At 39.9% G+C, this 24,048-nt stretch overlaps 1 protein-coding gene across 1 annotated transcript in view; it reads right to left on the reverse strand.

Moving 5' to 3' along the window:
* The window catches only part of LRP1B (LDL receptor related protein 1B), a 640,387-nt gene that overhangs the window by 285,819 nt on the left and 330,520 nt on the right, over window positions 1-24,048 (reverse strand). Inside the window, exons 3-5 of the mRNA XM_048309308.1 lie at window positions 11,590-11,709; window positions 10,115-10,243; window positions 4,343-4,600 (exon numbers count right to left, since the gene is read on the reverse strand). Coding sequence (XP_048165265.1) covers window positions 4,343-4,600; window positions 10,115-10,243; window positions 11,590-11,709 — 507 coding nt within the window. The remainder of the gene's footprint in view (window positions 1-4,342; window positions 4,601-10,114; window positions 10,244-11,589; window positions 11,710-24,048) is intronic.

Below are 24,048 nucleotides of genomic sequence, written 5' to 3' on the forward strand. Positions count from 1 at the left end.
AGGTGGAGGAGCAATTAGGGGACCAAAACCAGGGAAGGAAAGAGTGATGTAACCAAACAGACTCTTGGATCGTGGTCAAATCCTCCGGGCTCGCTGTCTGAAGTTCTTCACAGCAATCACATCCAAAATGTGGGAGATCCAAAAAGCCAGCCTGGCTTCTGCCCAGGAGGGCAAGTAGAAGGTGCTGGGTCGCACAAGCAGAGAGGCAAATCCCTCTCCCTCTGGAGACTCCAGCTCCTCCATGCCCATCTCCTGTTCCAAACCTTGGCAGGTAAAAACCGAATTACTACGGAAGAAACAAGACATTTCTTTCAATCCAGAGTGGTCCCGTCCAAACACAGCTGCCAAGAGAAAAGCCTGTGTCCCTTCCCAGGTGAGGTGTGATTCACTGGCTGTTGGCACAGAGCACAGGTGGCACAGCTAAGCACAGGCACTGCAGCACTGGTTGTGGTGTGCTGAGATAACCGAGTGCCAAGAAAACCTGAATCAAACATCAGCCAAGCAGAAAATATCATGCTCTGAAGTATCATCCCAGAATAGATTTTGTTCTATTCTGCAGAAGAATAGCAGCTAAAACCCAGGCTGTGCTGCCTGGTGCTGGTTTGTAGAGCATGCAAGGTGCTTGGTGCTTGTAGTGATGAAGATACAAAATGCCTCCTAAAATGAGGCAGGAGATTCTTGCATCCAGAAGATGCTGCTCCTGCCATCTCTCAGCTCCCACACACAAAAGCATTAATGGAAGATAGCACATTATGCCTTTAAAAGGGCAGAAAATTGAGAGGTTTTCCACATTTGTGCCATTAGAAAGAATTTTTGTTTGTTTGGGCCTAGAGATATCAGTTTAAAGAAATTGTTCTTGAAATCTCGCTGTACCCACTGAAGTGGCTGTGAGCTTGCTGTGAGGTTTCAAGGAGGCATCTCTGTTGCTCTTTTACTAGAGGTTGCACAAGGCTCCCTTACAGGAGAATTATCCCTGAAAGCCTATTTGGGTCCAGTACTATCTGCATAAATCTTTCCAAGAGGAAAATTTCCAACTTCTCGTCCAAAAACTTCTAGGTCTTAAAAAGACAAAGATGAAACAACGTGACAATGCCTGGCTTGGCTGAGACAAAAATGCCTGTGCTGATACTGCTGTGCCTCCAGAAAGCTATCCCTATGTAAGGGGATACAGCTACCAAACAAACCCTGACATAATAAACCTTGGAAGAGTGAAATTAGCCTAATTACTAGCCACAATGGGCAGCTCTGGAGTTGCACCCTGCTCTCCCAGAGCAAAAACACCTGAGTTAAGGATCAGCTTCTCCTCAGCCTTTCCTCTTCTGCAGAGTAACAGCCACAGACCAAGCTACCCTGTGCTTCAAAGGACCTGATTCCATCCATCACAGACACATCGCACCAAACTGAGGTCAGGTTGAACTGTCTGCTGAGGGAGAATGATAGAAACTAAAGGACTGTAATCTCCTTTCTCTTGTGAATGCAAACCTTATGTTCAGTACCTGGAGCTGGTGCTATATGACCCATCATGAAAACAAAGTCATTTTCACAGTCCCTGCTTTCCTAGATGTAGACTTTCATCTTTAAAGATGATCTATATTCTTTGTTCCTAAGTACAAGACTTACTTGCCTTCACTGAAGCAAACACTTTGAATAAATCCACTTCAAGCAGTCCCAGTCACTTTGGATAACTGACTTTTCTAGCACTTTTTGTGTCAAATGCAGATTTATTTTTTTTTCCCACTAACAAAAAGAACGGATTAGAAGATTGAGATAAAAAAGATAAATTCCACAAACACCGCTAAGAAAACTTTTTAGGTTTTTTTTCCCCCCTAGTACTTTATTCATTTTCACACAAACACCAAAAAAAAGGTTCCTATGAAGAAGAGAATGTACAATTTTATGTAACTCACCCCATGGCCATGACCATTTATTTGGCTTGAGCTGTCAAAGAATGCCATTACACTTGAAAACAAGTGCTACAATGAATTAATTTGCCTCATCAGGTGTAGTGCTGTATGATGAAGAGAAAAAAGCAGAAGTGACCTGATGGGTAACAGAAGGTGGAGGGAGTTAAAAGGAAGAATTTAAAACTAAAACTCCATTTTGCAGCAGCCACACAATGACCTGGCAAATATACCAGGCACAGCAACATGAGATTCCTGCCATGTCCTGGCAGGAATAACTCCAGGGGTGTCTAGAAGATCCTAATTAGGTGGACAAAAGCAAGTTTCAGCTGCCTCTCCCTCTGAGGAGACATGCCCAGACCGTGGGGATTAATGCTGCTCCACTGAGCAACACGACAGAAGTGTCTGTGGATGTGTGTGCTTGGGAAAAACACTCCCACAGCTAAATCTGCAAGGTTTTGTCAGTCAGAGCTCCCAGCAAAGTTTTTTTTTTAAGTCCCTAAGCACTACTTCCCAAATCGAAATCAAAGAAGAAGTTGGAGCAAGTCTCAGCAGTCAGTTCATGTCCATGGGAATTATTATTCTTCATCTAAATAAGATTGAACGATTTCCATGAAGTTTGAGAAGAACATTAGAGACCACAGGCTGGTGTGTGCTGGCACCGTGAAAAATGAGCAGCTCATTAATCCCAGACACTGTATTCATTTCAAACCCCTCACAGGGCCTCGATTTTGCAAACAGATGCAGTAACACAGATCTGGACAGCACAGGGATCAGAAATTCTCTTCACATGCAGGGTACAGAGGGAGAGGAATGCAGGAGAAGGGGTAGAGAAGCACAAACCACAGTGCTCAAGTCCACTCTGATGGTGAAAACAAGTGACAGAACACACAAACACACAGAGCTCAATGCAAAACACATTTTGCACAGGACTGTGGTTAGTGTGATTGCTCTTCCTAAAAGGAAAACTAAATGTCAGTGGCTGGGTGAATTGAAAACATACAATGAAATTCTACCACCCTACTTAAGGGTACTTTGATATCTGAAGTATGAAAGTCCTCTAAAATGCAACACTAAAAAAACCCTCACCAAATAACTAACCAAGCAACACAAAAAACAAACAAAAAAACCCCAGAAAGACAAACAAACAAACAAAACCCCCCAAAAAACCAAATCAAACCAAAATAAAAAACAAAACAAAAAAACCAAAACAAAAACAACAACTGAATAAAATAGGAAAAAGCCAAAACACAACAAAACTGCCCAAAGAAATATATTTATGCCCATGACAAGAGTTTCCTCTAAAAGCAGAATACTCACAATAGGTAGTGAATTAAAAAAACACAAAAACAAAAACAAAAACAAAAAAACCAAAAAAAAACCCCCAAACCCTAAGTTTTGAAAGTTTCTTTAAAATTCAATTTACTATTCTAGTACATATGAAACTGGGAAAAGAGGTTCGAAACCCCCCTTACTCTGCATCAATGAGGACACCTTACAACAGCTATCTTGATAGTCCAAAGCACAATTGTCATGCAGGATTTCTCACTTTGACTTGCACCTCTAAGATTTATAATCAAATCTGTGATTTGCATATTCCTGAACTGTATGGTCAGAGGGTTTGAGATCTGTTCAGAGATATTCTTCGATGCACATCTCACCTTAAAAGGATTTTTCAAAAGCTTGGGTCCAATATTAGACTCCAGGCTTGAGTTTTTAGAAGGCTTTATTAACACCACCATTGCACTCCTCAGTGCTGTGGTTTGTAAGCTGATCTGGGGACACCTTCTGTGAAAGATGAAGAAAATGGGTTTTTGGTTTTTTTTTTCTCCCTGCATGATATTTTGCAGTCTGTTCACATGCTCATGTGTCTGTGGATGAACACCTTCTTCAGAAGACAACAGCGTGCCACAAATTGAAAAGCTGACTGAGGAATAATGCTGTAATGTAAAGTCTAATTCAGTGTGATGACTTTAGGCATTTTAAAATTTATTTTCTTAATTAAAAAAAAAAAACAACTAGAGGCAGCAGTTTGTCTCCAGTAAGTCAGGAAATACTTTGGTATTTTCAAGAACTAACACACCCATGATAGTTACGTGCCAAGGATGATTCCATTTCATTGTTAATGTTGTCCCAGTAGCAAAGAATGGCTCTCGAGCACTATGTAGCACTATTCTGCCAGAGAAAAAGAAGCCTTTTACATTTCTTCTTCCATTGCACTGCTGATTTTGTAACTTCCATACATTGCAGTTAGTCTAGAAAAGTGCACATCTTAAAAACCTTTGCATAGATACAAATACTGCAGCTCAGACTGAATATATGAGTGAAAAACCGTAAAACTGCTTCAGCATGAGTTGCAATATTGAATGTCTCAAGACTGTTTTCAACTGCAAGCCCAGGAGAGACACCACAGTTTTGCTAAAACACTGCCAAATACTTACTGTGAAGGTACTGGGCAATGTTTATTGTCCACTCCTCTGGCAACTTCCCAGCTTTGGATATCTTGGAACATTTCAGCTGACTGGAGAGATCTCGTGACTCAATCCAGCACAGGGTGTCCTCTCTGTAGCTGTAGTCCAGGGTCACTACTGCAGATCCTTTCACAGGGGTCCGGGCAGACATTCTGCTTCCATTAAGGTATAAAACCTCAATTATCTCAGAGCTTGCAATCAGAAGAAGAGGAGGTCTTTCAGCAGGCTCTGAAAACAAAGTGAAGAGAGTTTAAAGGATTAACAGGCTGTATGTTGATATATTTATCTTTTCAGTTTTAATGAAGTTTTTAATGTTCTTACCTGTTTGTTTTAAGATATGCAATAAATTGGTTTTGTTTTTTATTTTCATAACTATCATATATTCCAAATTATTAAGTCTATTTTATCCTGCTGTTCTAATGGTTCACATCATTAAAGAAAATTAATTACCCCAGCCCAACAGCCTCTGTTTAATTCCAAGTATCATTATTGCAACATTTTTCATGCCTAAGTCATAAAATGAAATACAACTTATGCAAATTATCTCTATCCAGATTAGTGATATTTCAAAAAGAATGAAGGCCAGGAAAACCTGCAGAATTCATGAGGACACATGAAATTGTAAGATGCTTTTCATTAAGAATCTATAAACAAGACAAAAACTGAGGAGTGGGTGCTGCTGAAAGAAGTTATAACAAACCTAACAAAAAATCCAGTGCAGTGAAACCCTTAAAGCACAGAAAAGCTGCAGTTCCAGGCATATGTGAACAATATTTGTGTTGCCAAGTCAGGAGCTCTCACCCCAATGTAATCTGCTTGTTTTCAAAGGAATGCATCAATGTTTGAATGCGGCATCGACATGTAGCACTCTTAATCAACATTCTACCTAATGGAGTTCTCAAATTTTCACTAAGCAATTCCAAATGTCTAAATGATGAAAAGAAAAAAGGCATAAATAAAAGGATTTGACAAATGGTACTTCATCAGCAGGTGTGATTAAAGAGAAAAGAATACTTCAGTGAGTACAGTGCTCAGGGGTCTCACTCAAAGCCACAGCAGTTGGTGTTCTGTTCTTTGGTAATATCTGCTTTTATTTAAACATCTTTCTTGATGATTTTTTTTTTTTATTTTATTTTGTCATATTAAAAAATGTAATTTTTATAAGGTTTAAGTGTGTATTCTTTCTAACATGGATTTCATTTACTGTTTCCTTATTCTTTCTCATTCCATAATGTATATTCTGTCTTGTCCCTCTCCAGAAAATCCCACGTGAACATTTGTAAATTCACACATTTATAGCGTTACTTTTGGAACTTACGTCCTCATCATCCTCACATTCACTTCCACTCACCCATCAGTCAGAGCCAAGCATTATTTTTCTTTGAATTTCAGAAGATATCCAAGAACTGCAGTGATTTAATTTCTTTGTGAAACAATCCCTTGTGGTGTAAGCCATGAGTGAAGCTCTCTAGTCTTGTTTGTTTTCTCCTTACCAAAAGATAAGGTAGTGGGGGGTTCTTGCAATTTTTGTTTGAAATCTGCCAGGTCCCTTTGCAGTCACTGTCTGTTCTTAGCAACTCTGGCTACCCTTGAGAAGAAAGCCAGACTTAAGAACTTCTGTCCCTATCACCCACTCACCCCAGACTTTCCAGACTGGTACAAAAGGAGTGTTTCCATCTGCATCCTGCTGAGTCTGGGGATTTATTTTCACATCCAACAGCTCTGTGCTCAGATCCCCTCTCCCCACAAAATAATAACCACTGCCTACTCCCGGATTCAATCGCTTTTCCCAACTACCAGCAGTGTGAAAAGACCTTTATTATTACTTTTGCTCTTATACTTTGAGTTAAGCCAGATATTTCCACAGCCTGCAATATATAAAGCCTCAAAGAGAAGGCAGCTCCCAGGAGCTGTTCACAGTTCCAAAGCCACCGGGTGGTTTCAGGCTGCCAGAGAGAACTGTATCTTTCCTTGCACTGCTTTGAACTGGCCCACTGAAAACTGTAACGAGGATTTAATACCTCACTAAACTCCAGAGAAAGGCTGTATTTCGGAATTAGGGTCTAAGACAGGAGGGAATTCCTCAAAGGAATTTGCTTCAAACCCTCTTGAGCAACAGATGTAATCAAACCTGGCTGCAAAGGTATTGTAAGGACTCATGGTACTGCCAAGAGGTTCTGCTCAGCAGGCACCATTACACATTAAAAATACAGAAACTAGATTCTTGGGCTTGAAATCATATTTTTAAAGCATAAATACATTAAATAATTCAATGGATTAAAGCAGTTAATCATGTTTTTTTACAGTAGGGTAGATTACCTGCTTCCTTCAGTGTTGCTCAGATAAAGGTCGATTTGATAACTTGAAAAACATAATATATTAATGATAAAACTGTACAAGAATATTGAAATTCCATACAAAAATATATAAACCAACTTACTGTATAGCATAATGCAGATGAAAACCAGGAGATACTAAAGAAATCATGTTTTCACCCTCATGAAAACTGCTTGTCTGCTCCTTGAGAACAGAGTCTACAAAGCTTAAAAGTTTAGTGGATGGATTTAGGATGAGTTACAGTGAGCTGACAGCAGCTTTTCAAACAAGTGGACTTCATGTGAGTTATTTTTTCACAAGTTTTTTGTTTTGTTTTGTTTTTGGTTGTTTTTTGGTTTTTGTTTTTTCATTTTATAGGAAAGATAAGAAGTGAATAGCTCTTTAATCCAGGGAAGTTTTATGATTCATCCTTCTTGACTAAAATGAAAGCATCCTCCTTTGAATTATGTTTAAGATAGAGTAGTGGAAAAGATGAAAGCCTTGCATTTCCCTCCTACCTGATCTTGTCTAAAATACAGATCAATAAGTGATGCCACAACAAATCAGAAATTGAAGGTGTTTTGCACTGCCATCAGACTTACTTCTCATCTGGAAGAAAAACCTCAGAAATGCCAGCATTTTCTGTATTTTCCACCACAATGATACGAAAGGCATAAACCCCAGAATTCAGTGTTTACAAGCAGCTTAAACCCCCTTTCCCTGGGGTATGCATTGTGCATCATAAGGACTTTGCTGTCACCAATATATGTATTGCATAAACATCTGAAAAAATACTGAGCAGTCCAATTTCATTTTGACATTACTTTTGGTGCTTAACCATAGTGTACCTCACCAATGGGTTGTTTTATTTCTAAAGTCTCCAAACTTAGTTCGGTGAGATTTTACAAGAAAATTGTGTCAAATCAGTTTAACAGGGCTGATTTTTTTCTTTAAATGCTAGAATTTTTTTTTTTCTTTAGTCACTATCAGTTCATCCCACTTTATCTGCATGACAAATGTTTGTTACCACACAACATTTCTCTCTAGATTGGCTTTGGAGATACAAAACACACCAGGAACTTTTGTAAAACAGATGAATTTCTTTTCCTCAGCTAGACAGTCCCAGTTCTGTAATTTTCTTTCCTTAAATACTCTTCTCATCACATGCAGATCTTGCAATTTAGGCATAAAAAATTGGTAAACAAATAAGTTCTAAAACTCTGTTCAACAAAGCTGTGGGTTTTTTTCATTTTCACCTCAGAATAAACCATTAACTGCTTCTTTATTCATAAAAGAAAATATGGCTAAAAAGTCTGGAAAAAACCCACGGAGAGCCCTCAGCTGTTTTGATACCTATTTTAACATCCTTCCCAAAGGGAATGTGCAGCTAAAAGCTTTCAGCTCCAGAGTTATTTAATTGTGCTGAGGAAGAAAATGCAGAATTTAATAAGGTAGAGACCTCCCCACCTTCCCAGCCGAGCATTTGGCTGCCTGAAGGGCAGCAAAGAGCAGCTTCTGAGAAGTTCTCTGCTAATTGTGCCACCCCACATGTGCAGAGCTGGCTGAGTGGCTCTGAGGCCATGCAGGAGCTGATGGACCTGTGGGGTCACCACACTGTCCCCAGCACAGGGCAGGGCTCCTCCAGACACAAACAAGTGTCACCTGCTCAGCACCTTCTGAGGCCTCCAGCACCTCCTGCACCTCACTGCTCCTCAATATTCAGGAACCTCCGAGTTGATTTCCAGAGCCAACTGGGATGTGGTGGTTTGGTGTTTCAGATTGTGCTGTATCCAGGATCTCAGCATGGATGGTGATTCGTATTTGTAGCAGATCTGCTGTTCTTAACATTGAAAGCTCTACAGAAAGCCCAGCCTACACCTCTAGTGCTGCTTCTGATCTCTCACAGCTCTTACATACAGAGCTGAATACTCCTCGGCTCATTCTCTTCATCTGCTTGACAGCTACTTTTGCCAAATGCAGACAAAGCAGAGAGGTTGCTCTATCCATCCTTATTTGCTCTAGGTTCTTTAATGAAAAAGTTGATAATTTTTCTAAGTGCTGGTTTGTTTGTCTTTTTCCTTAGACACCTTTTTTTTTCCTTGGATTCTGTTCTTCTGATCCAAAGCCACCCTGTGTTTACAAAAATCCCCAATGTAATGAGTAACGCTCATTTCTGTGCAGCACCACGATTCCCGTTTGTATTGTCCTACAGGGGTTTCTCTGATTAATGAGTAGTGATTCCTTTCTGAAAACAACAAAAAACGTGAAAACTACTGTCAAGTAAACATGATAAAGTAGTAAAAAATACAGAGAAGTTCCTTATTAATGTGTTTTTTTTTCATCTTGACACCAACAGCTCTCTACAGTGCACAGATGTTACTCAGTTTTCTGTGTGCAAAAAGGGAAACTATAAGGGTCACCTCAAGCCCTGTACTGGCACCATGAGGACTTCCTGATCTAGAATTGCATTATTGATTTTCATGCAGTGGAGAAAGAAGAATAATAAATTATTTTTACTTTGCATGGGCTTTCTTATCTCACAAGACTTCACTGTGGATTAAAAAAAAAAAAAAAAGTCCCATGTATGGATCAAGAAAAAACAGTAAAAGAAGGAAAATACTCTTTAACTCCCAGTGGTGATCAAGCAAGAATATATTTAGTAATGCTCTTTAGGTGAGGAACCCACAAAACCATTACTAGACCTTCCTATCTTCTGATGGCAAAACAGTTACAAAAAGGAAGACTTAAAAATACATAAAACAAACATGGCTCCATGCTCAGCTACATATTCTTCAGCTTCAGGATGCTGAAGAATTCCTTAAGGAACTTTTTTGGGTTTTTAATATAAAGGTATTGTTAATTCATTATGCTGAATAAGAAAACACTGTGTACTATATTGCCTCATTAAGCACAATTGACTAATTTCCTCAAATACCCAATCCACTATAAGTAATGAAAACATGCACTGAGCAACAAAAAGCCTCATGTGAATATGTATATCAGGAAATTCACCTCTTGGGATAATGCAAGGACAAAGCAATCTCATGTCTTTTTTCATCCTAAGGGTACAATTACCTCACAATCATTTCCCCTGTCTCCATTGTCTTCCCAGAGTAAACAGCCTTTTTTGTTTGTGTGAGGAAAATCTTTGATTTATTTATGAACAGGGAAGCTGGGAACTCTTCTAATCTTGGCTGAATTGAGTATTTTGCTTTAATTAATAATATCCAGATAATAACTTTAAATATTTCCCGTGGAGTATTGTCTTAATAAGGGAAAAGTTTTTTCTAAGGTTGCTGTGTGGCTCTTTGTAGTAGAGTGAAGGAAAGTTCATCTCACGTGTGCTCATCTCTGTCCTTTCACATGAATCCTCTAGGACCAAACCTCAACATATTTTCAGGAAGGCAAAAAGATGTTAAAACTTACTATTTTTGGCTTTGCAGGACTTGTTATCGGGCTGAAGCACGTAACCCTCCACACAGCTGCAAGTGTAGGATCCATCTGTATTTACACACATCTGGCTGCAGCTTCCATAGGTGTCACACTCATTCAGATCTAAAGGAACATCAACACGATTTAGTTTAAGGATTAGGAAAAAAAATAAATTCAGTAAAATTGAGAATTCTAAGAGAGATGTTTAAGTCATGAAGTCATTTTGGTGTGAGGCTTGATGTTTTCCCCTTCTCAAACAATGAATTTATTAGGGATGTTGGCTGTTGAAATCACTGGAGTAGCCAAAATGAAGGGTAGGAGTTTTCAAGTTCAATAGCTCTTAATTTTAAAAGATAAAACCTTCATTATTTCAAGTAGTCTCCTATGTCTACATCATATTAGGGAGACATTTGGGTCCTTGTTAGTACTAGAGATCACTAGTTATCAGGGTTGATGAATGGAGCAACATTTCAGGAGAGGAAATAATTGATTATCCTTCTCAACCTATTTATGCTGGCAATGTCTTACAGTTCCTTAAATGAGCTGTCACCACTTCTCCATTAAACCACCATCCAACAGCTAAAACTATAGACTCCTCTAATAAATATAAAGAGCAATTTTCTCAACTAGGGTGTATATGGATAATACCATAAAATCAAGATAAGCTATTCAACAGTGGTTGAGGGTTTAAGTAATAAATTGACATTCTAAAAAAGCCGCTGTTTAAATCATTTCCTAAGATATATTTTTAATCAAGAAACATGACAACCATAGAGAGAAAGAACTTATAATAAATTACATTTATGAAGAATCTGGCTCAGTACTTTTAGTTGGAGAGAGGAGTGATTGGTAGTGAGCACATCCATATGGCCTTAGAACTCCAATATGATTATTAATACAGACAAAATAAAGCAAGAAACAAACACCTGGACAGAGAACTAAGAAGCCATATATTTCAAAAATGGAAGAGAACAGTCTGCAAGTTAAGTCTACAGTTCCAGTCTACAATTAATTACTCCAAAGTAACGTTCCCAACTAAGCTGTATGACCTTGGGAGGGTTCATTTATCAAATTCTAATCTAGGTGTGTCTTCATGGCCGTGAGGTGAAACACTTCAAGTTTTACAGGCACTCCTGCTGGGGAGGTGTGGAGAGAGAGAGACTCACACAACTGAGCTGTAGCTCCAGAACTCCTCCAGTCGAGCTGATCCCTTCAGTAACTTCAGGAGAGTTTCTGCTGGGGCACAGGAGCACCAAAGAGTCAGGAGGGAGGTCCTGACTCTCATTTTAGGGGCACTCTTTTCCATTCACTGCTCCAAAAGCCCACACGTGTCCCTGACCAACGCCTTTGAAGAAGGGTTAGGAAGCGACAGTGCTGTCCTGGTTGTCCACCAGCTCCCTGCCCCTGACACCCAACAGGGAACCATCAGGACACCTGGGTGTTGATGTTGTAGTGAATTTCTCGTTTACCTGTGCAGCTTCTCCCGTCCCTGCTTGTTTCATATCCATCCCTGCAGTAACACCTGGTGCCGTTCCTGGTGATGGCACATTTGTACTGGCAATTCATCTGATGGCACTTGGGGAGCAATTCTGTGAATGGCAACAGAGCAAGATGTTACTAAATATTTGTATTACTCCAAAATTGCAAACTTCAGAAGCTTTTATATATATTTAAGTGCATGTCTCAGGAAGGAAACACCACCACCATTTTCATTAGCGGGAAATACATCACACGTACCCTGTAAAACACTTGTTACGAAAATTGCATTTCAGCAAGTTAAACATTAGAAATCAACATTTTATTTCCATCAAGAGTTGTTCAAAAGTTTATTATTGAGGTGTACTGTTGCTGTTCCTAAACATCCATTTTTAGCACATTAGTCATAGCTATTATTTGGGAAAAAAACAAACCAAAACAAAACCATACCTGAAGTGGTCATAGTTATAAAAAACAACCAAGGTTATGAGAAATGTTTCAACATCTGTGTCTTCATTATTCCTGATATCAATTGATTTTCTAACTTTGTAAAGCTTGTTTTGATTTACTGATACACACATAACCTTCACACCACACAATGGGAATACATTCTGCCTCAATAATTTAACATTGGACGTGTAATGGTGAATAAACAGTGGATGCTATATATGTCATTACTGCTGACATCCTTCATAGAATCTACCTAAATACACACCATCAGCACAAGGCATGATGCTAACAGACTGAAGAAATATTGTAGAAATACAGACTGCAATGTTTTCCAGCGTGAAACAGCACAAAACCAAACAAAAACTGCTCCAACACTTCCCAGCCTCAAGCTGTGTGCTGTGTTTCAATAATTTTTCTGATCAAAAAACCCAGTATTTTAATGAACAACATTTCTTTCCCTCCAGGAAAATGAAAAAAAGGATTGAAAAATGCAGCTTAAGGAGTTGCTCTGAGGGTGTTTTTCAAACCTATGCAGATGGATCAGAAAATAACCTGCAAATGGACAGAGAACTTTCTGCTACAGGGCTGGCTTTAAGTAACTGGGCATGACCTAAAGAAAAAAGAGAAATCTGTACTTTAATATGTGAACAGTTTTAATCCACCTGATCATTATTCATCGAGTTCTACTTGGGAGTAGAATGAACATGAATATGAAGAAGATTCTCTATCAGCATCTGAGCCCTGAAGCTTCCGTTCTGGAACGACTGCCACTGTCAAAATAAAGCTGAAATTTTGGGAGAAAAGTGGATATGGCTGGCACACAGAGTTACTGCTTATTCTAATGCAACTCTTCTAAAAAGAAAGTGGTTTCACACAATTGTCTCAGGGCATTCCCTAGAATTCTGCATGCCACACAGTCTACAGGCTGCCTAGAGGTTGATAAACCACACACTGTCTAAATCTGCCCATTTTCCCAGTGGTTTCTGGTGTATTTCTCTGCCTTCTGGGCCCTGTGCATAGGAAGATAATATATTTTTTGGCTGTAGCTGGCTTTGTTGGTTTCCTGTCCCTAGTTCAGTCCTTAAATTTGCTATACCTTTCCAAGAACAAGTCCTACACAGAGGGTGAACTGGGGAACTTTCCTCAAGGTACCCTGAAGAGGTTCTGAGCGCTGAGGTGTGGAGCTGGAACCAGACAAGGTGGCACCTGCTCATTAAATTTGTCTATCTGAACAAAATCAACACATACATCTCATTTTCTAAGCAAACATGGATCAGCCATCCTTTACAACCTACAATTTTCTTCCTCCAATATTTGTCTGATGCTACACAGCCAGGAGCTCCTACTGGATGAGAAACATTTGACTCACAAATGGGACTTGGTTTGTTTGCACTCTTTCCTTAATGGATGCCGACAGGCAGCAGCTTGAACCAGAGTAGTGGGACCTGCACACAGCCAGGAAAGCTGGAGAACAATGAAAATAAATTGGCAAGTGAGGTCCATTATGGGAAAATTAATAAAAAACAGTCAATCTGCTCATATTTTTGACAAAAACTGTTGCATTGCATTGATTTAAGTTATTGAAGTATCATACAAGTGGCTTTTAACAGCAAAATAGCTGCATTTTCCTTACAATAAGTATTAAAAGATACTTTGATAAGGGTATGTAGTGAGGGAAGAAGGGGGAATGGCTTTAAACTGAAAGGGGATAGATTTGGATTAGATGTCGGAAAGAAATTCTTCCCTGTGAGGGTGGGGAGGCCCTGGCACAGGGTGCCCAAAGAAGCTGTGGCTGCCCCTGGATCCCTGGCAGTGTCCAAGGCCAGGTTGGACGGGGCTTGGAGCACCCTGGGATAGTGGAAGGTGCACCTGCCCATAGCAGGGGGTGGACTTGGATGATCTTTAAGGTCCCTTCAAATCCAAACCATTCCGGGATTCTCTGATAGCTGAAGTGCTGTGGATAGAACAGGGATCCTCTGGGAGTTCTTACTCTTCCTTCTCTTACATAAATCATTACATTCACTTTTTTGAGAACACTGTCTGAGCCTATTGATCAGTGAATGAAATCATTACAAATTTGTTTTCTCAAAAGACACGTTTCACAGCCCACTGTCAGGACCAGGGAAAACCAAAACATCTTCTCTCATTTTAGCCAGCTAGGAAAAGGAGCAAGCAATCACTCCCCTCAAGTTTCACACTAAAACTGCTTTTAACTGGAGGGCAACAACAGCCAGCCAGGAATTGTTCAAATGCACCAGACATCCCCACAAAACCATTAAAGAACCACTGTTGGCTGCCATCTGTTTCTGACTTCAGACAAGTATTTCCCCTCCTTCCTTAAATTATCCATCAAATCATTTCAAATGTATTTTGTTTCTTATTGTGACAGACCCTTTCTGGCCCCAGAAATTTTTGCTCTATTGCTGATCTACTAACCCTGCCAGGGGAACCCATAAGTGAAAAAGCAAAAAAATACAATAACAATGTAGAGGGTAAGAATATATATAATACAACAAAATAGAATAGAATAAAACAGAATAGATTAGGAAAGAATATTTCATTTGGAAGGGACCTACAATGATCATTTAGTCCAACCGCCTGAGCCCTTCAGGACTGACCAAAAGTTAGGGCATGTTATTAAGGCCACTGCCAGATGCCTTTAATAAATAAAACATTAAACAGTAGGATAAAAAATGTATTTTCTACTTTACTAGCCATTTTGTAATAGCTGTAATACTGATCCTGAAAACCTTTGGAAGAAAACACAGTTTGACTGCCTCTGGCAATGTTTGAAGTATTGAAGGACAAGCTATGGAAGACAGTGTATACATTTAAGGCTTGGTTAGATTTGTAACAGGTTTCTTGAGAAGTGAGAAGGCACAGAAAAATCATGAAGCAGAACACTGATATTTTTAATGCTCCAGATAGGACATTTAAAGAGATAAAAGCCAGGGACTGTCATTTCTTGTCTCTTCTAAAATTCTGCACCCACTTTGATCTCCCTTTCTCAGCGAGAACTGGTTTACAAAGTACACAGGCAGTGAAGAATGAGCATCACTGAGCCTTCCACTTTTATCACAGCTACAGAAACCTCTGAATTTGTCAAAGCATGGTATTTCTGCTGCAGGATTTAAAGGAAGGAGCTGCACTGAAGGAAACAACAGGAGAGAGCTTTATAGCTCTCTGGCAGACCCACAGTTCAAGAAAAGGAGCTGCAGAGCAAACCATGAGATTTGCAGAAATACAGGGTAGCAGAAACAGCTCTGAGTGTCTTTAGGATGATCTATTTTCCCCAATCCCAGGGAGTAGTGACAATTCATCCAACTCTGATTTAGGTCATTTTGTTCAGTGTTTTCTTTCTTCCACAGGAGACATGAAGGGCAGCATTTTTTACTTCCCTACATCTCCATGAACTCTCTGAAGCTCTGATCCAGGTCTGCCACAAAAGCCACCCTGGTTTCTCAAAGACACCCATGTCAATCTTACACTCCCTGACTTTCATGTTGCTCTGACTCCCAGGCATCTGGTCCCACAGGAGAGTAGTCAGTCAGGCAAAGATGCTGCTGATCTCATCTCCCCTAAAGTGATACACCTTTGACAATGACTCAGAGGAGCTGTAAGCTTCCCGGACAAACTGCTCCCACAGGAATTCACCGTAATAAAATCCTGCCTTCATTTATTCCTTCTGTGTTCAATGAAACACACTGCTTGCCATAGTTCATTCAAGATGAATGATATAAGGAACTAACTTCTCTTGAATGGCTTTTTAATGAAAGGTTTAAGCAATTGATCTGACTATCCTTTTTGTCAGATCGCCCTGAGCCGACATGAGGTTCACAAAAGGTTCACACCAGGTTGTCACGCTCAGATGTTTTGGCTGTTTCTATGAACAGGAAAAGCAGTTCAGCTTGCAGATTCGTAATACTGAATTTCTTTCTTTGGGGGCTATTGGGGATTGTCAAAAAAAGTAGAATGGATTTACCAATATACCTATTAACTTTGTCTTACCTGAGAGGAAAAACAACCAAGGCCAGGTTGGATGGGACCCTGAGCAACCTCATCTATTGGAAGCTGACCCAGGCCTCGGCAGGGTGGTGTGGGTTGGAATGAGATGATCTTTAAGGTCTCTTCCAAACCAAACCTTTCTGTGGTTCTGTACGACCGTATGAAAGCAGACTTGAGGCATACAAAATGCATTTAGCTGCCATTACTTCTGAGCCACTTGCATGCTAATAAAGCCTTTTGGCTGCAGTGGGTTCCCAATTATGTTTCCTAAGTACATCTGTAATAGACAAATCCTGTCCTGCTCTTTTTGTAGTGACAATATATGCTGGAGAGTACTGACAACCTTTCAGTACTCTGTGAATTAAAATTTACTGCTTACGTACTGTTGATAAACATCAATAATACAGAGCTGCTGCAAATAAAAGAAATTGGCTGAAGTTTACAAGTTGAAAGCGCCAGACAATACACCAGGGGAATAAAAGCAGAGCTTCTGTTGTCAGTTCAGGACTTCCCAATTTGAAACAACAAAGGATCCTTGTCACACAGTTCATCAGAGAGTGACCATGAGCAACCAGTGCAATGTTGCCTGGGAAAAAGGGAAACGCATCACTGAGAGAATTGGGATAAGTGTTTCCCATTGAGAAAGTGTTGATGTCAAGCCCCAGGATGCTCCTGAGTGCTTTTCTTCCAGGAGGCAGCTGCTTGCAGCAGCGCACACCCCGATGGATACGTGGAGAATAAACTCAGCTTTAAGCAGAATCAGAGCCTGAGGGATTAGCAGGGGAATGGAGAACTGCAATCTGAGGGGAGACTGCGAGTTTTCATGTTGATTGGTTCCAGGGGATGAAAATGAAGAGGAATTATGACTGCTGTCTATGAATATATCAGAGGATCAACAGCGGGGAAAGAGACAATTTAAACTAAAGGGCTATTGGCAGAAGTACAAATGAGTATAAATTGCCCATTAATAAATCCTGGCTGAAAATGAGAAGGTTCTTAGCTATTACCATAATCAGGTTCTGGAACTCCTCTTTGAGTGGGAACAGCAGGGACAGAAAATAAGTGCTTGCTTTTGACATGGATCAAGATAGACCAACAAAAAAGAGCATATGGAAAGGGCCCTGAAATACAAGAAACCATTTACATGACTCAGGAGGTTCCTCCACTGTGTTCCTCAAGCAACACATCACCTGATGCTAAAACATAATTCTTCATTATGGATCTAAGATTAATCCCTTTTTTCCTTGTCTCTAAAATATACCCAAAGGAAAACTTAGGGGAGCTTGTTACTGAACTGTTCTTCTAATTGAACTCCATGCATAATCTTTTTTTCTCTTTTCGGAACCTTTGTGTTTCATAAATTTGCTTGATCTTATCTCTATGTTATTCAGTTTTTGTGATTCAATATTCATACACTGATGTCTAGACTATTCTTATCACACATACTCTGTAAGCCTTATTTTTCTTTTCTGGTTTATGTTTTGAGTTTTTGAAGTACAATCCTTTCACAAATTAGACTTTGTTGTAATCTACCCTTAGTTTTTTTCTTTGTTTGTTATTGTTGATGTTAGAGACACAATATAAAGTTCTATGGTTTGCTTCTCTGGCAGAAAAGGGTGGCTTGATCAATAGAATTCACTTGCTGGATTAAAATAATGCAGCATGTTTTTATCTTATATTTGTTGGTCATTTTATTAGTTTTTAATATCTTACCATAAAAGAAAAATGACACAACTGTAATGAACTTTGTCAGGCACCTCAGCCCAAAACTCTGTTATGGCAGAAGCACCACGGAAAAAGAGACATGGAAACCAGAGATCAGGTTCATGACCTTCCAGCCCTGCTGTGGGTGACCTCTGTCAAACTCAGCAGAGAAGCACAAGGACTAAAATTTAAATATGTTGGTTTTCATTAGCTCCTAGAATAAAACATCCAGTCAGAAAAATAAACTAAACTGGGAGATGTTCAAGACTCAGCCATTTACAGTTGAAGTCTGCAGCCAGCCCCAGGTGCCCAGCCCCATCAGTCAGTGCAGGATTTCTGTACAATTCACAACAGGGTAATCAGACCCCAGAATGACAACTTAAAACTCTGCATCCTGAACTCCAACAGCAAGCTGAAGAAAATTCTTAGTCCTGGGTGTAACTGCAAGCCTTTTCCTTCACAGAGCTTAGATGTCTACGTTAGGACTGCTGTTAGGTAACTCCATTCACTTGAACTCCTGAGTGCAGAATCTCTTCCCAAGGGTGGAGTGTTAAAAGAATATTTCTAAGATAGAGGCAGGGAAATAATGCTTGAGAATGGTGCTTTGTCCTGGGTACCAGGCTACTCCTAAATTTTCCAGAAAATAGCAACTGGCTAAAATGAATTACCAAATGGCTGTATTTCCACCCTTTTTCATTACTATAATCATCAGGCAACTGAGCCTTTTTCCCAGCAGTATTGGTTCAACATGAGAACACCTGATGCAGCAACTGGTGCATCCTGTGGAGGAAACATTGATGGGCTGTGATGTGTGAACACCCCTGAAGCTCAACAAACACCTAAGCAGTCCTGGGTCCCACCCCCTGAACAACTGCTGTGAGGACAACGCCGTCATGTAAAGGGTGATCACCAGACTTTTGTCATGTTAGCTATAATTTATAAGAAAAAATGGCCCTAATGCAGTGTCAGAGCTCAGCCCATCAGTAGGAGAACCCTGGCCTGTAGCACCAAGTGGTGCAGGAAGTTTGACTTGGAAAAGAGCAGCTCAAGGCGAGACTTTCTGAGCATGGTGGCACATGAATTGCACTTCACGAATTTACCTGATGTATCTCAAGCCTCTATTGTATCTTTCCACACAACACTGTCTATGTGTTGGCAATCAGTCACTGAACAACTTAATTTGTTATTTTAGGTAGACATTACAACGTGTTTGTCTGTTTTATGATTACAGGAAAATTACATATCTTGTTTAATCTGCTTGTCAGTCTGCACATAACCAGAAGTGTCTCACTGTGATTATTGTTCAGTGAAAATGGGCACGTCTTGCTGAGCAAGTTCAGGCTGCTTCTGAGTAACAAGATATTACTTAGAAAAGACAGATTTCTTTTTTTCCTTTTTTTTTTCCCCGTCATTTTCAACATATTGAAGTCAGAGAGAAGAAGGAATGTTGCAGGAACAAAACAAAGTTTAAATAAGCAAATAAAATCTTCCATAACCCTCAGCACTTCCTTTCAGATGTGAGTGTAACCATCTTCAAAATATTCCTTAGCAGTATCTCCCTACCCAGTTCATGGATAAATTTATTTTTCAAGGATGTACTATTGAAATTTCTGCCTGCCTAAATCTTGACCCACATTATTTGGCTCAGCTTCAAAACAATTTGTTTGATGTGGTGTTCTTCAACCATAGCATCACACAACACTTTAAAAGATGAGATCAGCAGGTAGGAGGCATGTAGAGAAATACTGGCTTCACCCGTGGAAATGGCTCATTATTCTGACCTTTTGCTGTTTTAGTTATATCTTGGCTGCCATACACAAGCATAAGCTGAAGGAAAGTTCACATGGGAAATAACAAACTGGGTAAATGATTTCATGACTGAAGAGAGTAATTTATCTGGTTTTTAACCCGGATGGAAGATGTAAGTTTAAAAGAATAGCTATGAGAAAAATACACATTTATTTAAGTTTATTTAAAGTAGTTTATATTTTTAAGCATTTCCATGGGATTGAATACATGTTCACTGAGGTACAGATAATAATCTCTACGTGTGTCTAATGAAATATGAAGCCTGACAATGCTGCACATGTCAATAAGCCAAAGATGAAAGTAGGGAGTGCTAAAGTTTGTGAATGGTGATAATGACTGGACGAATGGGTAAACTACAGAGAGGTCCAGAAGTCAGCAGGAGCAGATCACCTGGGCTTCTTAGTAGTCTGGACCAAATTGTATAAAATTCATTTCCAGAATTAGCTCACAATTTCTCAGCCTTGTAAGTAAATTGCAGTTTAGTGCCTGAGGAATGCTTGGACACCAAAGCAGAAATTTGCTGGCAGGACCAGAGCAGGCTCTGGTGGCAAAAATGCTCAGGAACGTTTTGTGGTGGTAAAGGATTTTAGGAAGCCTCTCAGGGAGAGCTCTGGAAATCTAAGTACTGTCCCTGATGAGGCAGGTCCCTCGTCCTGGGTTGTCCCCTCACTCAGGCACACAATTCCACCCAGCTCATCTGGTCACTGGATAACAAGGAATTCTAAGTTGAAAAAGTGTGACTTACTATGGTTTCATACATGCTTTCCAGCTCTATCTATGGGAAGCCAGCTCACAGCATGGCATCATCAGTGTTCAGTGTCTCTCTTAAAACAGTCTCTTGCAGAGGACTGAACCATCTCACTCCCTCCTGAGGATCATCTCACTCCAAACCAACGGTGTGTTTTCACACACGGATTTATGGGAATGGCCCAGTCCAATGGCCCAGTAAGATCAGCTGAAAATCTCTACTGTGCCTCAAGCAGATACACCCCAGCATGGCAATGCCATGTTCCCTTCAAGTGGCAAGATGTCTCAGTCTTCTTCTGGAACGGCAGTTTGCAGAGATAAGTAACAAGTTTAGACACTCTTTGTTCTGTTGCCTCATCTAGTGCTGTAGATACAATGGTGCAACAGAGCTGGGAAGGGTGTGAAACTCCTAAAACACTGCAGAGAGGCCAAAAGATTATTAATTTATTTTTACTAATACTTGGGGGGGGTGGGGGGGGGAGTGGTGAAGAAAAAGAAAAAAAAAAAAGGAAAAAAATAAAATAAAAAAAAGCTGACATCTTTATTTACTTTGCTCGGTTCAGTTATCTGGAAAAAATAATTAAATCATTCTGAAATCAAAAAAGACACCTATAACAGCTTTTCCCAACGCCCAATTTCATGCCTCCTCATGGAAGTAGTACCTCAGAAATTGCTTCTCTTCGCAAATACAACTACACTTGACAGATAAAATCCTCAAAAAATTGCCAAGCAGAAACCACAGGCTCATGAGGCAGAGCCTTCCTGGAAACACAGCCAAGGACTTGGAATCAATTACAAAAATAGCAGCAGGTCCCAGAGAACCAAACATGCGATTCAGTAAGTGAACTTTGTTTATGTGCAAACTAAACCCAGTGAAGGATAACAGAAAGGACTTTAAGTTAGAAGCAAACTAAAAACTGGTAGCAAGGAAAAACTGTACTGGAGAAATAAAATTCTTATTCAACTGTTGACTGTTTATTTTCCAGGGAGACAGACATATGTACTTCTGGACTGTGGCAGGGGCTACAATAAGTGATACACTCCCTCACAAGCAGATGTTCAGTCAGCTAAGGAGGCTGAACATTTAAATTTTCCCTGCAGCAAACAGGGTGGGATTCAAGTTGACTTCTGGAGTGTTTTTGCTCCACTGAAAGTGCACAATTCATGACAAATTCTACCTAAAGCTGTATATTGCTGCTGCTGCCTGGGAAGACTCACAATTGCCAGTTCTCAAGCTACTGCTGGCAGTGTTTTCCTGAGCATTTCTCACTCATGGGGTGTTACCATCTCCCACCTGTGTCAGTGTGCACAAGTGCAGGTGGCCAGAGGAGCCAGGAAATGGGATCCATCAGATCCCAAAGCCTAGGAAATCACTGTGATTCAAACTTGCTGTCCCAGTGTCTGGGAGGATGCACAATTTCATGTTTGGTGATTTTATGTCATCTCACGTGGCATCCAGCTGGGATTGCTCAGCAACAACTTTTCTGGAAGCACCAAATTTAGAGCACCAGCTGAAAACATGATCAGTAGCAACACTGCAAATTATGGCAACATTTGCTGCCATTTCACCATGACTCATCTTCCCTTGTTGCATTTCTTATATTTTAACCAACTAATGAGCCCTTAGCCCTTGGCAATGTATGATCGATTCAGTGGCACTGAGTTTGAAGGCAACAGAAGGCCAAGAACTGCTTTTCATTCATCTCTTCATTCAACTGAGAGTCAGAGACCTACCCAGGGCATCCTTATTGCTGACGCCTCTTACTGCCATAGGCACACGTAATACATACAGGAAACCTTAATTTTACTGAATATTTTACATAGGATAACGTCATTTGGTATTTTTTTTTTCACTGTAAGTTCTCCAGCTGTTTCAGGACTGTTTTTTGGCAAAGCACTTCAAGTCTTTAGAGACCCAAAAAAACCCCTTCCCTCTGCCCATCCTATAAATCAAAGAACTGGTGAGCAGGAAACTCCAGTGATGAATCATTTCAGCCACCTGTTGTTTTTATGGTCGGTACAGTTATATCTTTCATGTAGCTCCATGTACCGTTGCATGCACAGGGAAAGAAAAATGCAGATTTCCACAGCAGATGTCATTGACACATTTTATTAGTGGCCATAACATAAATAAATGTCATCCCTGTATCCTGCCCCTCGCTTCATTCTCCAGGGCACAAGCAGAATAGGCTGAGAAATAAATTAATAAAACATGATGGTTTTCAGTGCCAATTTCAGCATTCCAGAGCCTGAGATTATTGGAGGCACAGCTGTAAAGGGTAACACTGAACATGAGAGACTCAGGTGATGTGCTTTGGAGGCTGAAGGGCACCACAAAGATCAGCCCTATTTCTAGCTCCTGAGAATAAACATGGAATCACCATGGTATTTACACAAGGGCTTCATGCATTACCTCAACATTCAGCTACTACATTCTGGCACATTAAAAGTTAACCTGGCTCTTCCCCGGCTTCTCAAGGGACAAAAATGCAAAAGGAGACAGAAAAATGTTATCTGTTTCTATTTTTTGCCAGAATCCTTTTCTAAATCTTCTGATTATTCCGGAGAACAGTCCAACTGTGCCAAGGGCTTGGCTTAAGACAATGAATACAGTTTTGGTGCGGATCACTGCTTCTCCCAAATGCTATTTTGAGATATTCTCTCCACAAAGCACCGCAGACTTCAAGCATAGTGTAGCTTTTCACAGTTTCTTCAACTAGAAACTCAGGAGATGGATGTAACTCCAGTTGCTCTTGGCTCATTCCAAGTTTGGCAGAGAACCGCATTATTTGCCCCTTAAAGAATTATTAAGCTCCGCCTATGTTGGGCTCAGTAGGCAAAGCCACCTACATCCAAATTATGAAGTCAATAAACAAGTGCACCACCTCAGTTTATATTTGTAGCTATTTTTACATCTCAGTATTAATTTTTGCAAGACTAAGACTACTTGGAAATAAAATCATTCAGTATAACAGTGCACCATTAAGATTACTCCAATAATGTTAACTCTGTATTTTATATAAGTAAAATCTAGGTTTACATTTAACAGTTCTAGATATCTATTTGCAACAAATTTTTCAGGCAAAATTATTGTTAAAATACCTTTAATTAAGTATATATCTTCATTATATTCTATTTATTAAATACAGAATAAATATTGTGCAATATATAGTTAAAGGTATTTTTAAAAGACCTAAGCTACATGGTTCTCCTAACTACTGTTGACATCAGAAGGTAAACATCTTACTGCCTGGAAAAATGAAGAAAAGATTTATTTACTCCTCTGTAAAGGCTTCTTACAGGAGACTGCTTTCAGCACGCTGTACATTTTGTGTTCCATTTGAAGACTTTCATAGGGTTGTGTTTTACCCTCATGAAATACAGTTTTGAAATTGGACAAAATGCCTCATTATGATTTTCTCTTGTGTAGCCTTGACCAGATCCAAGAACAAGAAGCAAACCTCCCTCCTGAATGATGGCTGTTTGTTGGTGAGCTCCTGGTTATGCAGTCAGAGAATTCCACAGCAGCTTTTATCACTGAGTAACACAAATCCTTCCCTGGAAGAGCTCCCTGAATGCAGGAAGCCTTTTACAGCTGTGCAGCATCTTTAGTCAGGATTAGATGTTCACTTTTGCTTGACTTGGTAGCAGAACTTCTCAGAGGATGCTCAGACTTCAAAGAAACTTTTTCCCCACAGAGAGAAGTGCTCTCACCATCTCTAGAAAATTCGATCCCA

The sequence above is a fragment of the Corvus hawaiiensis genome, chromosome 7 (genome assembly GCF_020740725.1).
Source record: "Corvus hawaiiensis isolate bCorHaw1 chromosome 7, bCorHaw1.pri.cur, whole genome shotgun sequence".
NCBI lineage: Eukaryota > Metazoa > Chordata > Aves > Passeriformes > Corvidae > Corvus > Corvus hawaiiensis.